This window comes from Lissotriton vulgaris, chromosome 1_1 (assembly GCF_964263255.1).
Source record: "Lissotriton vulgaris chromosome 1_1, aLisVul1.2, whole genome shotgun sequence".
Classification (NCBI taxonomy): domain Eukaryota; kingdom Metazoa; phylum Chordata; class Amphibia; order Caudata; family Salamandridae; genus Lissotriton; species Lissotriton vulgaris.
Window position 1 is genome coordinate 1733781266 of NC_141685.1, and position 13168 is coordinate 1733794433.

General features: G+C 52.5%; 1 protein-coding gene across 3 annotated transcripts in view; it reads right to left on the bottom strand.

Moving 5' to 3' along the window:
* NUP107 (nucleoporin 107) overlaps positions 1-13168 on the bottom strand; it is a 590137-nt gene that overhangs the window by 430360 nt on the left and 146609 nt on the right. For all 3 annotated transcript variants that reach the window (XM_086919004.1, XM_086919006.1, XM_086919003.1), the window contains exon 11: positions 3301-3379. In XM_086919004.1, the coding sequence (XP_086775130.1) occupies positions 3301-3379 (79 nt within the window). The remainder of the gene's footprint in view (positions 1-3300; positions 3380-13168) is intronic.

Consider the following 13168-nt stretch of genomic DNA (forward strand, 5'->3'; position numbering starts at 1 on the left):
CTTAAATTAGGGAACAAAAGTACAGACAAAGGGAAAAGGTGGAAGCCTGAGTGAGAAGGGGGTGTGAGAGAGAAAAAGACAAACACAGTGGAGATAATGGAGAAGGGAACTGAGCATAGGAAGGGTCAGTAGCAGCATTACTGGGTAAGCACTGAGAAAAGCAATGGATAATTGGAAGTAAATGGGAGAGGTATTGTGAATGGTGTCATCAATCAATCAATCAATCAAGCAGATTTGTAAAGCGCGCTACTGCTCGAACAGCCAGGTCTTGAGTTGTTTCCTGAAGGAGAGATGGTCTTGGGCCATCCGTAGGTAGGTGGAGAGGGAGTTCCATGTCTTGGCCGCCAGGTAGGAGAAGGATCTTCCTCCGGCGGTGGATTTGCGAATTCGTGGGACGAGGGCGAGGCTGGCGGTACGGTGCTGGCGGGTGGGTGCGTAGAATGTGAGGCGGCTGTTGAGGTATCTCGGGCCCATGTCGTGGAGAGCCTTGTGTGCGTGGGTGAGGAGTCTGAACGTGACCCTCATGCTGACGGTGAGCCAGTGCAGGTCTTTCAGATGGGCAGAGATGTGGCTTTGACGAGGGATGTCCAGGATGAGTCGTGCAGAAGCGTTCTGTATGCGCTGGAGTCTTTCCTGTAGTTTGGCTGTGGTTCCGGCGTAGAGGGTGTTCCCATAGTCCAGTCGGCTGGTGACGAGGGCCTGTGTGACCGTCTTCCTGGTTTCGGTGGGGATCCATCGGAAGATCTTACGGAGTATGCGCAGGGTGTTGAAGCAGGATGACGAGACGGCGTTGACTTGTTTGGTCATTGTGAGGGAGGAGTCCAGGATGAAGCCCAAGCTGCGTGCATGGTCCGTTTGCTTGGGTGCGGTTCCCAGGGCAGGGGGCCACCAGGAGTCGTCCCAGGCAGAAGGGGATGGTCCCAGGATGAGGACTTCCGTCTTGTCAGAGTTCAGCTTCAGACGGATGAGCTTCACCCATTCCGCAACGTCTTTCATTCCTTCCTGGAGGCTGGCTCTGGCGGTGGCGGGGTCGTTGGTGAGGGAGAGGATCAGCTGGGTGTCGTTGGCGTGCGATGGCTGCGAGGGGGCTCATGTAGACGTTGAACAGGGTGGGGCTGAGTGAGGATCCTTTGGAATGCCGCAGATGAACGGGGGGGGGGGGGGGGGGGGGGGGAGAAGTCGGACTCTCTGGGTTATTCCGGCGAGGAAAGAGATGATCCACTCCAGGGCTGATCCTTGGATACCGGTGTTGCTGAGGCGCTGTATCAGGGTGCGGTGGCATACGGTGTCGGAGGCTGCTGAGATGTCTAGGAGGATGAGGGCAGCAGTTTCCCCATTGTCGAGGGCGGTCTCGGTGCTGTGGTTTGCTCGGAAATCGGACTGTGTGGGGTCGAGGGATCCGTTTGTCTCGAGGAAGGCGGAGAGTTGTTTGTTGACGGTCTTCTCAATTACTTTGGCCGGAAAAGGGAGGAGCGAGATGGGGCGGAAGTTCCTGAGGTCCGTGGGGTCCGCGGTGGGCTTCTTCAGGAGGGCTCTCAACTCGGCATGTTTCCAACACTCCGGGAAGGTGGCAGATGCGAAGGAGCTGTTAATGATGTTCCAGAGTTGAGGTGCGATGATGGACTTGGCTTTATTGAAGATGTGGTGTGGGCAGGGGTCGGTTGGGGATCTCGAGTGGACGGTGTTCATCAAGCGGGTGGTGTCTTCAGTGCTGACAGGGGTCCAGGTGCAGAAGGTGGCGATGGGGGGCGTTGGTTCGGTGGTCGGGTGCGTGGTCTGTGCGCCGAAGCTGTTGTGTATGTCGGCGATCTTGCGGTGGAAGAACGAGGCGAGTGAGTCACAGAGGTCTTGCGAGGGTGTGATGTCGTTGTTGCAGGCGCTGGGGTTGGAGAGCTCTTTAACGATGCTGAAGAGTTCCTTGCTGTTGTGGGAGTTGTTGTCCAGTCGTTCTTTGAATGTTGTCCTTTTGGTGGTGCTGATCAGCTGGTCGTGTTTGCGGGTGGCGTTCTTGAGGGCTGTCATGTTTTCTGATGTTCTGGTCATGGCGGCAGGCTTTCTCGAGGGTGCGGCAGGTTTTCTTGGAGTTTTTGAGGTCGTTGGTGAACCACGAGGCTTTCCTGCTGCCGGGTCTTTTGGGAGGGTTCTTCAGTGGTGCGAGGTCATCGGCGCAGTTGGTGAGCCACTGTGTGAGGTTGCGGGCTGCTTCGTTGGGGTCCGTCGTGTCAGTGGGTGGGTTCTGGCTGAGGGCGGTGGTGAGCTGGTCGGCGGTGATCTTACTCCAGCTTCTGCGGGGAGCCCGTTGCGGGTTGTGGTTCTCCTGAAGTTGAAGTGGACTTAGCTGTGGTCTGTCCAGTGTAGTCCGGTGGAGTGGCTGAAGGAGATGTGCTTGCTGGAGGAGAAGATGCGGTCAAGCTTGTGGCCGGCATAGTGGGTGGGGGTGTTCACCAGTTGCTTGAGTCCGAGGTTGGCGAGGTTGTCCAGTAGGGCGACGGTGTTGTAATCCTTGTTGTTCTCCAGGTGGAAGTTGAGGTCCCCTAGGAGGATGTAGTTTGAGGATGTGAGGGCATATGGACTGACGAAGTCTCCAATGGCTTCGCTGAACTGTGTACGTGGACCCGGGGGTCTGTAGATGTCATGAGCAAGACACTAGAATTCCTGAGACTAGGCAGGAGAACACAACAATAGGACCGCAGCAAAGGGGGATGCGGCATAAGGAAATCTTAAGAGAACCGGGCAATAAAGATGAAAAATTGAAGTTGCAACAGAACCAATACAGAAAAGCACTGGACAGCAGAACTAGCATTACTAGTGGACATGAAGAAATAAGAAGAGCACTAGGGGAGGCATTAATAGTTTACTTGGTAACAGGAGTATTGGAACAAACCAACCTTATGTGAAGAAGGCTACCATGGACTGTATACACAGAAATGCATTTGGGGGGTCTGAGCTTTGGCAGACAGTCTCATTCCGTAAATATTAAGAGGTACACTAAGATAATGGGGAGGCAGGGCACCAAATGTAAGATCTATCAAAATGGAAATTTGAAAAACTCAAGCATGAGGTAAGAGTGCCACAAGTTTAAAACTTTCAGAAACATGATCAGAGGAGTATAATTCAGTACTAAACACGTGGACGATTTACTGGAGAAATGATTAGCAAATCAAACAAAATGCAACTACATAAACAATGGTGCTATAATAATAATTCAAAGTAAATCCTCCTAACATGAAATACAGTGCAGATGAAAACATTCACCACGTCAAAAAGCAGGAGTGTTGAAAATGTGAAAAGTACACTTACTAGCTCTGTCACCAGCGGCCGCCCACCTCCAATGTACGTAGACATCTTTCGCTGCTTTAAGGTGTGAAGGGTATTCTCCCTGGAATAAATGAAATTAAGATGAAGGACTGTATGCAACTTTTTGACTGTGGAATTGACCAAATTCAGATGAAAGGTCCAGTAGCTGTAAACTGTATATGTTGGAAGATTAACAGCATGACAACAATAATCATAGGAGAAGTCAGTTTCACTTTTTGGACAGATTTTGATAGACACTACTGCTGGTGCAAACAACTGCATGTGTCATTACACAGTCAGAAGAAAGGAACCAAAAGTAAAATTCTATCTTACATTGTGAGAAGCTAGCCTGGCATATGATGTCCACTATTCTAGTGGGCACCTTGCACTAGTCTAATTGACGCTTAATAATGAAGGTTGTAAAGTCAACCTCATAGACAACCTATCCTAGTGGTAGCATGGACCAGCAGTCATAGGCTAAGACTTCAGATAGCATTTGGAGCAAGCTGTTTTACCACTTATGATCCCTTGAGTACCAAATGAAAGGACACCACACAAGGTATATATCAAATATATATATGTCTTTATTTCTAACACAACCCCTCTGCACTCTTTATGAGGTCAGAGGTCAAAGTACATCACAAGTTACTCAATTAGCATACAATAAGTTGCTCAAATACAGTTATGCCCTAGGGGCCTCACAAACCATATACTAATAAAGTGGTATAAGAACCACGTCTGAAACAGTGAGAAGGCCTAGGGCCTGGGGAATCGCTGGGGCTACACTAAACAACCAAAAGTTAGGAAGTAGGAGGCCCACGGGAGACGCATGCAGTGTCTAAACACAGTCGCGAGTTACAATTGACTTATAATGGGAAATAAAGCAGTTACAAAGTTACTGTTTAAGGGCACTTCCGGATGGACTACAACAAAAACCCTTTAGACTAGGACACCTCGAGAGTCAAGACCCACGGGAGTACTGAAGTACTCTTGTTACCTCACCCAGGGAAGCCGAGCGCATAGGTGCCTTTTGGTGTCGGGTTTCGTCGTCGTTTTCTATGGAGGTCTACAAAGAAGTGCTGCAGGCGAACAGAGGAAAAGTGTCCGGGTGGATCCAAGGGTGGATCGGCGATGTGAAGAACCTGAAAGCAGAGGGGGCAGAGTCTGGGTCACTAGCCAGTGACCAGGAAGGCACCAGGCGGTGTTGCGTGCTTGAAGGTGAAGAAGGCGAGCTGGTCTCTTCAGCCAAAAGGGCCAGGAGGCATCGACGATGACCAGGTGCTGGATTCGAGCTGTCCCACGAAGGATCTAGCTGACTGCGGTGTCGGTAACCAGATTGGACCCAACAAGCCTTGGCAACCCCAACCAATGCAGGATGTCGAGATTGGCCCTGTTGCAGACCAGCAAGATCTGTGGCGCTTCTCCTTTGAAGGGAAGCTGGAGCAAGCCTGGAGCAACCAGGAAAGCAGTTTAGTTCAAAAGAAGTCTTCAGGGGGCTCACTAGCCAATGGGCTAGCAACCGGGAAGACGCGTTGAGCTGAAATGCAAGAGCAGGCCCCACGCGGCACTCGTGGAGTGTGGAGGGCTGAGCTTCGGTGCAAATGGCGCTCGGGTCTGAGGCTCCTTGTACCCCAATGCACAACTGCGAGGGTACCTCGGTAGTCGAGCAGTTAGCAAAATGCAGGATGTCCAGGGTGTCCGGTCCCCCGTCTTCCGACCTGGGAAGGGGGTGGTTACACCCCTTCCCCTTTGTCCAGTTTCGCGCCAGAGCGGGCTGGAGTGTCCAGCCACTGGTTTGAACCGGGCTATGCATGGAGCACCTTGTGTGCCTCAGACAGTGTCTCAAAAAGCATCTGCTGATGCAGCCCTCCCTGTCCAAATACACATCTGCCTGTCTGGGGAGGTGATGGCCCCTCCGTGGACAGGAAACCTATTGTCCAGGCCTCCCATGCCGGAGTTTCTTCCAGCAGCAGGAGGCCAGGCTTGTGTCTGTGGCAGCAGCATCCATTTTGTGATGCTGGGGCTCTGTTTTACTTTAACCGGGTAAAACAGGAACATACATGTCTTTTCCCTCTAGAAGGGTGGAAAGCTACACCCGCCGCCAGAATTGGCGGGGGGGTAGTATTCCCAAGTGTTTGACACCTTACACAACATGTTTTGATAAGCCAAAACAAAGTTAGCATTAACCCTGTGGATTATAATGCACTTAAGAGTATATGGTATGGCTATATCATAGAACAGCTATAAGGAGATGGTTCCGAAAGCTGCAGAGGGGCCCAGCGCATGCTAGGGCACCCTCTCACATAAAACCAAGCACTCTGCCTCCAGGATTGTCGAGGCCTACCATAGGAGTGACTTATAGGTGCATATGTGTCTATATATAAGGTAAATATAGGTATCCTATGTCTAAGTAAGGGGTGATTACACCACCTTACCCAAGCTGAGTGATCAGCCTGTGGTGTCAGTTAGGAGGGCGAGCCACGGGTGGCATAATACATGCTGCAGCCCCTGGTAGGCCTTGGATGCACCTATGCCCTGGGTACCTATAGTACACTATACAGGGGCTCACAAAGGTGACCCAATACCCAATCTGGTATGTACCTAAAGTACATGGTATCAATTTAGAGAGAGAACAGATGGGCTGTGGGTCTGATTAGCAGGCCCACAGCCACACTAAAGTCGAAAAACCAGAAAATTACAGCAAAAAGTGGGGGTGACCATAGGAAGCAGACCCTACTCTCCTACATACATTAAAAAATGTAGACTGTAAAATGTTGTCACAGAGCAGATTGCTTCACCGACAACCCTATATTCCAGAATTGTTTAAAGAGGGTAGAGGTTCATGTTCACTGACACCTTGGAAAAGCTGTGTCCCTTTAATTTACTACATCAGCACCATAGAGTAATAATGAATTTTGCTAATAGCCACTAAGTGCTTCAAGAACTGGGGCTATTATAACCATCGCTGGCCTATCAATGCATATCAGATTTAATCATTTAATAATAAAAGCGTCCACCGATGGGTCTCCCCTGACATGGCCAAGAATAAAATCGGTCAAGTGCTTCAAGTCAGATGACCCATTTTTTCCTCAGTGATAAAATGAAATGGATGAAATGATATGCTAACGCGAGATAAAGCAAGAATATGCTACAATACAAACAGCAAAGATGCAAATCCCTTTACTTTCGAAATTATCTTGTTGAAGAGACATCTTTTTTAATTAATTTTCTGAAATGTAAACCTTACTTTCAGAGGTTACGAATTAGCTCAGTCATTTTGCTCTGTAAGTAGCATCATAGACAGGAATGAGGACTTCAGTTTAATGTGCACACTAAGCACACAAGTTACTACTTGTGTAACAATCTATCTGTAAGAGACATTAGTTAGTGATGAATTCCTTACCTTAGAATATCCCCAGGCGTCAGACTGGATCCAGAAAGTTTTGCTAGCAGTACCCCTGCGCGTCAGGTGGCGTCGTGCGGCTCTGCATCAGTCGCTGGCGTTGTATGTGCCCAGATGACGTCACGGAGACTACTTAGGCGCCACCCATGCCTGCTGAAGTCAGTTCTGTGCACAACTTTCCGCGCCAGGAATACAGAGCCATGCAAGAAACCGACTACTGGTGCCATGAATCTAGGGCCCTGAAAGGGATGTCCTTAACCCTAGTAATCAGTTTGCAGAACGGGGAGGATGGGTGGGGCGGTAAGGAATCTATCACTAACTAATGTCTCTTACAGATATATCATTACACAAGTAATAACTTGTGCATCTGAAAGAGACACGTTAGTGTTAGATTCCTTACCTTAGAATAGATACCCCAGCAATACCAACCCCGGTGGTGGGTCTGCGAACCAATGATCACACCAGAGAGTCCTGGAGAACAGAACAGCCGAAAAAGCCATCTCTCCGGACTTGGCTGTCCAGGCAGTAGTGTCTAGCGAACGTGTACAGCGAGGCCCAGGTAGCTGCCTGACAGATGTCCTGCAAGGGGACTCCCCGACCCAGGTCAGTAGTAGCCGCCGTGGCCCGAGTGGAATGGGGACGCAGCCCCACAGGAGGCTCCTTTTTAGCCAGTGAATAACAAGCCTTTATGCACAAAACGATCCATCGAGAAATGGTTCGTTTGTGCACCGCCGTCCCTTCTGAACGCCCACATAACCAACAAAGAGCTGGTCGTCCACCCGGAACTGGCATGTGCGGTTAAAATAGAATGAGAGCGCATGTTTTGGGTCCAGACGGTGAAGCCTCTCTTCCTCTTTCGAGGGATGCGGAGGCGGAAAGAAGGTGGGTAAGGTGATGGACTGCTCGATGTGGAAGGCTGCGACTACTTTGGGCAGGAAAGAGGGACGCGTTCTCAAGACAACTTTGTCCGGATGGATAGAGAGGAAAGGAGGTTTAGAAGATAGAGCCTGGAGCTAACTCACTCTCCTGGCAGAGGTGATGGCAACCAGGAATGCAGTTTTAACAGTAAGAAGAGGAAGAGGACAATTGTGAAGTGGCTCGAAGGGAGCGCACATCAAATAAGTCAGAACAAGGTTCAAGTCCCACTGAGGCATCACGAAAGGAACAGGAGGAAACATGTGAGTGATGCCCTTCAAGAACAGGGGACTTGAAAAGAGAAGGCTGATCAGGAAGCCTTAAGAAGGCTGAAATGGCAGAGAGGTAGTGATAGTGCCCAGAGCAGAGCCCTGCTGGGCAAGAGAAATAAGAAAGAGGAGAACCTCTGAAAGGGGGGCAGAAAGGGGATCCACAGCCTTTGCTGTGCACCATGCCACAAATTTGTTGCACCTGCAGGCGTATACCGATTTTGTGGAGGGACGCCTGGCTGCCAGAATGACATCACAGACTTCAGGAGGCAAGTCAAATGGCCTCAACTGTCGCCGCTCAATCTCCACGCATGGAGGTGGAGACTGGACAGGTTCGGGTGGAGGACTGTCCCCCGCTGCTGGGACAGAAGGTCCTCCCGAAGAGGCAGACGAATCGGGGGATCGACTGACATGCTGAGTAGCTCGGGATACCAGTATCCTCGTGCCCAGTCCGGAGCCACAAGGATGACTTGAGCCCGTTCGCGCCTGATCTTCTTCAGCACTCTAGGCAGAAGTGGTATAGGCGGAAAGGCGTACAACAGACCGCAGCTCCACTCGCGACTAAAAGCGTGTCCGAGCGAGTGCCGCCTTGGAAATGCCAACACGCAGAACTGATGACATTGCGCGTTCTCTTCTGTGGCGAATAGATCTAACCAAGGCTCTCCCCACTGCTGAAAGAGACCTTGCGCCACGTCCGAGTTCAGATGCCATTTGTGATCCATCATGCACCGGCGGCTGAGTTTGTCCGCCCTGGCGTTCAGGGAACCTGCCAGGTGTTGAACCACCAGAGACACGCCCTGGTGTTCCAGCCATTGCCAGAGGCGCAGAGCCTCCTGACATAGGGTTCATGACCCCACCCCTCCCCATTTGTTGCAGTACCACATGACGGTGGTGTTGTCCGTGAACACCTGCACTACACATCCCCGGACAGAAGGAAGGAAGGCTTTCAGTGCAAGCCGGGTTGCCCACAGCTCCAGAAGGTTGATATGGAGCCGGGACTCCACCCTAGACCAGAGGCCTCTGATCTCCGCCTCTCCCATGTGGCCCCCCCATCCCAGGAGGGATGCATCCGTCACCACTACGTGCTCTGGTTGGAGTAGGGAGAGAGATCTGCCGCAGACCCAATCGCGGTCCCTGAGCCACCACTGCAAGCAACTGTCTCGAAGTGCCCTCCGAGATCAGGACGTGGTCGGACAGGTTGCCCTGATGCTGGGCCCACTGAAACTTCAGGTCCCACTGCAGAGCCCGCTTCCGCCACCTGGTGTGATGCACCAGAAGGATGCAGGAGGCCATCAGCCCCAGAAGCCACAGCGTCAACCTGACCGAGACTCGGGATAAAGGCTGAAAGATCGGAATCAGAGCCTAAATATCCCGAATCCGCTGTTCGGGAGGATAAACCCGAAACTGCGCCAAATCCAGAACCACTGCGATGAAGAGGAGCTTCTGAGAGGGACACAGGTGTGACTTCGGCACATTGATGGAGAACCCCAGCAGGTGCAGAAGGTCGGCCGTAGTCTGGAGGTGGCTGACGACTGTCTGGGACGAGCCCACCTTCAACAGTCGTCGAGATAGGGGAAGACTGACACCCCTAATATGCGCAGATAAGCTGCGACCACCGCCATCACTTTCGTGAACCCCCGAGGGGCGCTGGTAAGGCCGAAGGGGAGCACGGTAACCTGAAAGTGATTGTCGCCTACCGTGAACCGCAGGTAATGTCGGTGGGCCGGCAGGATGGGGATGTGAAAATATGCATCCTGGAAGTCCAATGCTACCATCCAGTCTCCGGGGTCTAGGGCAGCTAAGACCTTAGCCAAAGTCAGCATCTTGAAGTTCTCCTTCTGGAGGAAGCGGTTGACGTTGCGCAGGTCCAAGATAGGGCGTAGGCCCCCTTTGCCCTTCTTGGTAACCAGAAAGTAGTGGGAGTAACAACCACACCCTACTTCTGGCCCAAAAACGTACTCAAGGGCCTCCTTGGCCAAGAGGGCCTTAACTTCCTCTTGCAGAAGTTGCAAGTAATCCCCGACACGCGGTGGTACTGTGGTGGCATGGCTGGAGGGGTCGCCTCGAAGGGGAGGGAGTAGCCCCTTCGGACGATTTGCAGCACCCACCTGTCCGATGTGATGGTGCGCCAGTGGAGGAGGTGATGGCGAACCCTCCCCCCACTGGCGTCAAATGGGCCTGAAAGCTTGGACTAGGAAGGCTTTGAGGCAGATGCTGCGGGGTGGATGTGGACTGGCCTCGCCGCTGTACCCTGGCACAACCACGGCGGTTACCACATCCGCCGCCGTGCTGGTTGTTAGTCTGTGGCCCGTGGCTGGCAGGACGTGAGGGGGCGCCCCTTACTTGGCCGCGAAAGGCAGAAGTTTGCTGAAGCTGGCCCGACAGGCCCAAGGACTTGGCCGTAGCCCTGGAGTCCTTGAAACGCTCAAGCGCACGGTCTGCCTTGTTGCCAAAGAGGCGATGGCCATCAAATGGCATGTCTATGAGTGTGTTCTGGACATCAGCCGAGAAGTTGGCAGACCTCAGCCAGGCATGGGGGCGAACCGGCACCGTCGTGGAAATCGCTCTGCCTAGCGAGTCCGTGGTATCCAGCCCACATCGAATAGAGTACCGTGCTGCATCTCGCCCTTCCGCAAGGGCTTGAGCGAGTTTTGCCCGGGCCTCCTCCGGGCAGTCTGGCAGCACGTCCGCAACCGTGTCCCACAGAAAGTGGGTGTAACGGCCCAAAAGGCAAGCGGTGTTGACCAAGCGCAAACCCAAACTAAGTGAGGAGAACAGCTTCTTACCGAACTGGTCATTCCTTTTGAATTCCTGATCAGGAGGGGCAGCCGGGAATGCGGTCTGGGAGTTTGAGGCCTGGATAACCAGGCTCTTGTGGGTGGGGTGGGTGGACAGGAAGCTATGATCGCCCGGGGCTGGGCGGTGGCGTCTGGCCACGTTCAGATCTACAGGGGGGCCTGTAGCAGTCTTGGACCAGGTGCCCAATAGAACGTCAGGAAGGGCCTCATTAAACCGCAGTAGAGGCTCTGAAGAGCATGCCTGAGGTTTGAGAACCTCGGGGAGGAGGTTAGTCCTCATGGCAGCGACTGGGAGCTCAAGAGCCAAGGCCTTGGCCGCCCTTGTCAACACCACGCTGTAAGCAGCCCCCTCCTCGGTACCCACGGTAGGAGGGGAGACATATCCAGTGTCGGGCAGTGTCCAAACCACTGGCCTCCCCTAGTTCAACTGTCCAGTCCTGAGAAGACTGGCACTCCCGTGTCAGAGAGTCCTCAGACCCCTCCAATCCTCCTCGCACCCCATCTCCTGATAGTCCAGTCCAAAGAATGGGGCCGGATCATAGAAGAATTTCTCTCGGGGACGGCATCGAGGGCGGCACCCTGGGGGTCGGTGGAGGGGTGGTAAGGCTGACCAGCGGCGATCCGGACCCGGATCCAGTGGGGCCCTGCGGCGCCGGTGCCTTAGCACCCGGCGGTGCCGGGGCCGAAGCACCCGACGGCGCCGGGGCCGAAGCACCCGACGGCGCCGGGGCCGAAGCACCCGACAGCCCAGGGACCGGCGGGTATGGAGCTGGGAGCGGCTCCTTCGGCGGAGACGTGTTGGCGGTGTCGCCCGAACCCCCGGCCACATCGCGCGAGCATCGGGTGAGTTGGAAGAGCGGTGTCGTCTCTTCGACTTCTTGTGTCTCTGACCTGAGGACTTGGAGCCCGACGAGTGGTGTCGACTCGCCGAGCTGTGATGACTGTGGCCCCGCGACCAGTCCCTTGACCTCCTCCTGGACTGGGAACGGCGCGGGCCGACTGCCGGAGCTCAGGGCGCATACGGGCCTGCTCCCGCCTAGCCTTCGACGTCAAGGCCGGGCAGTCTGAGCACGACTGGTCATTCTGGTCGGCCCCAAGGCAATAGAGGCACCGACATCAGGCGGTTACAGTCAGCGCAGGGTTTGAACCTGGGCATCCCTATCAGCACCAAGAGTCGGATCGACTCGGAAAAGGATCCAAAAGAGATCGAAAAAGTTAGTCAAAAATTGCCTAATTTGACTGGGGCGGTGGGGGCTATTGAAAAACAAATTTCTTGCGTTGAAGATGCCCGGACTAAGGACAAGGAGGCATTGAACTGCCCTTGTGTACCATCCCCCGGGTCAATAAATACCTGTAATAAACCAATTGAATTAACAAATGGCGGTATCATTATAGGAGGTGACGACATTTCATTGGACGACTTAGTCTCTGTTACTCCTCCACCTAAGAGATCCAGCAATAAGAAAAAGAGTGTGCCCCTCTCTAGTCTGCCACCTTTGGTACACACAAATACCACTTCCCATAAAATCCCTGCCCCTTTTCTACCTGGTAGACTCTCCAAGGAGTCTGTACGACCAAATAAAGCCAAAAAACGTGCAAATCATGTAAAAAGTAGTAACAACAATAAGGGCAATCATAAGTCATACGATTAATGCCCTCACAGAAATTAAGGGATCTGTCACTGAACTAATTTCGACCCTAAAGTTGTTTTTTGGCCCACTAGAGACCCGACTGAAACAACTAGAAGTTGGACAAGCAGCAATTATGGAGAAACTGAATAAAATCACCACAGGACATCAAGTGTTAAATAAAAACGAGGGAAGGGAAAAAAACGTCACACAGTTTCCTGTCAAAAAAGCTAAAGGAGGAAATGACCCCAGTAACATGTCAACAACTGGTAGAATGGGGGTGGTAGGCAATCAGGAGCAGCTTCTTCACATAAGGGCTGCTCAACAGCAGAGGTGCCCGGGAACTGTCGTGGAGGAGGTGCGCTCTGACCTTATTACCTTAAGTCTCCAGCCGGCAGCAGCCCCTTATACCATTATTCTGGCAAATGTTCCACCTTCAGTGGAGAGGGAGGAAGAAAACTGGGTTAAGTTGCAAAATAAGACGATCCATTATCTAAGTACTAGGGAAGGTTTGACGACAGAGATGTTCGACGCATTTAAGATGGTGAGACGCGTCTCTTGGATTGGAAAGGGCAGGAGGGTACCAGGGGGAGACTGTGTGGTCTTAACCCTTGGTTCACCGGCTCTAGACCGAGAAATTCTTACTCGCACGGGGTCTGACGAGCTAAGAGTAGATGGAATAAATGTCCTCTTATCGGGGTTCTTTTATCGCCCGGAAGCACAACGATCCCCATTTTTAGGCCATCACCCCCCACCCCACTAATAAGGCGATTTACAACGTAGAAGTAAATAACAGGTTTGACTCATTACAATTCCTCGAGGATGTAGATTGACGGCAGGATAGCTACCACTTTAAGG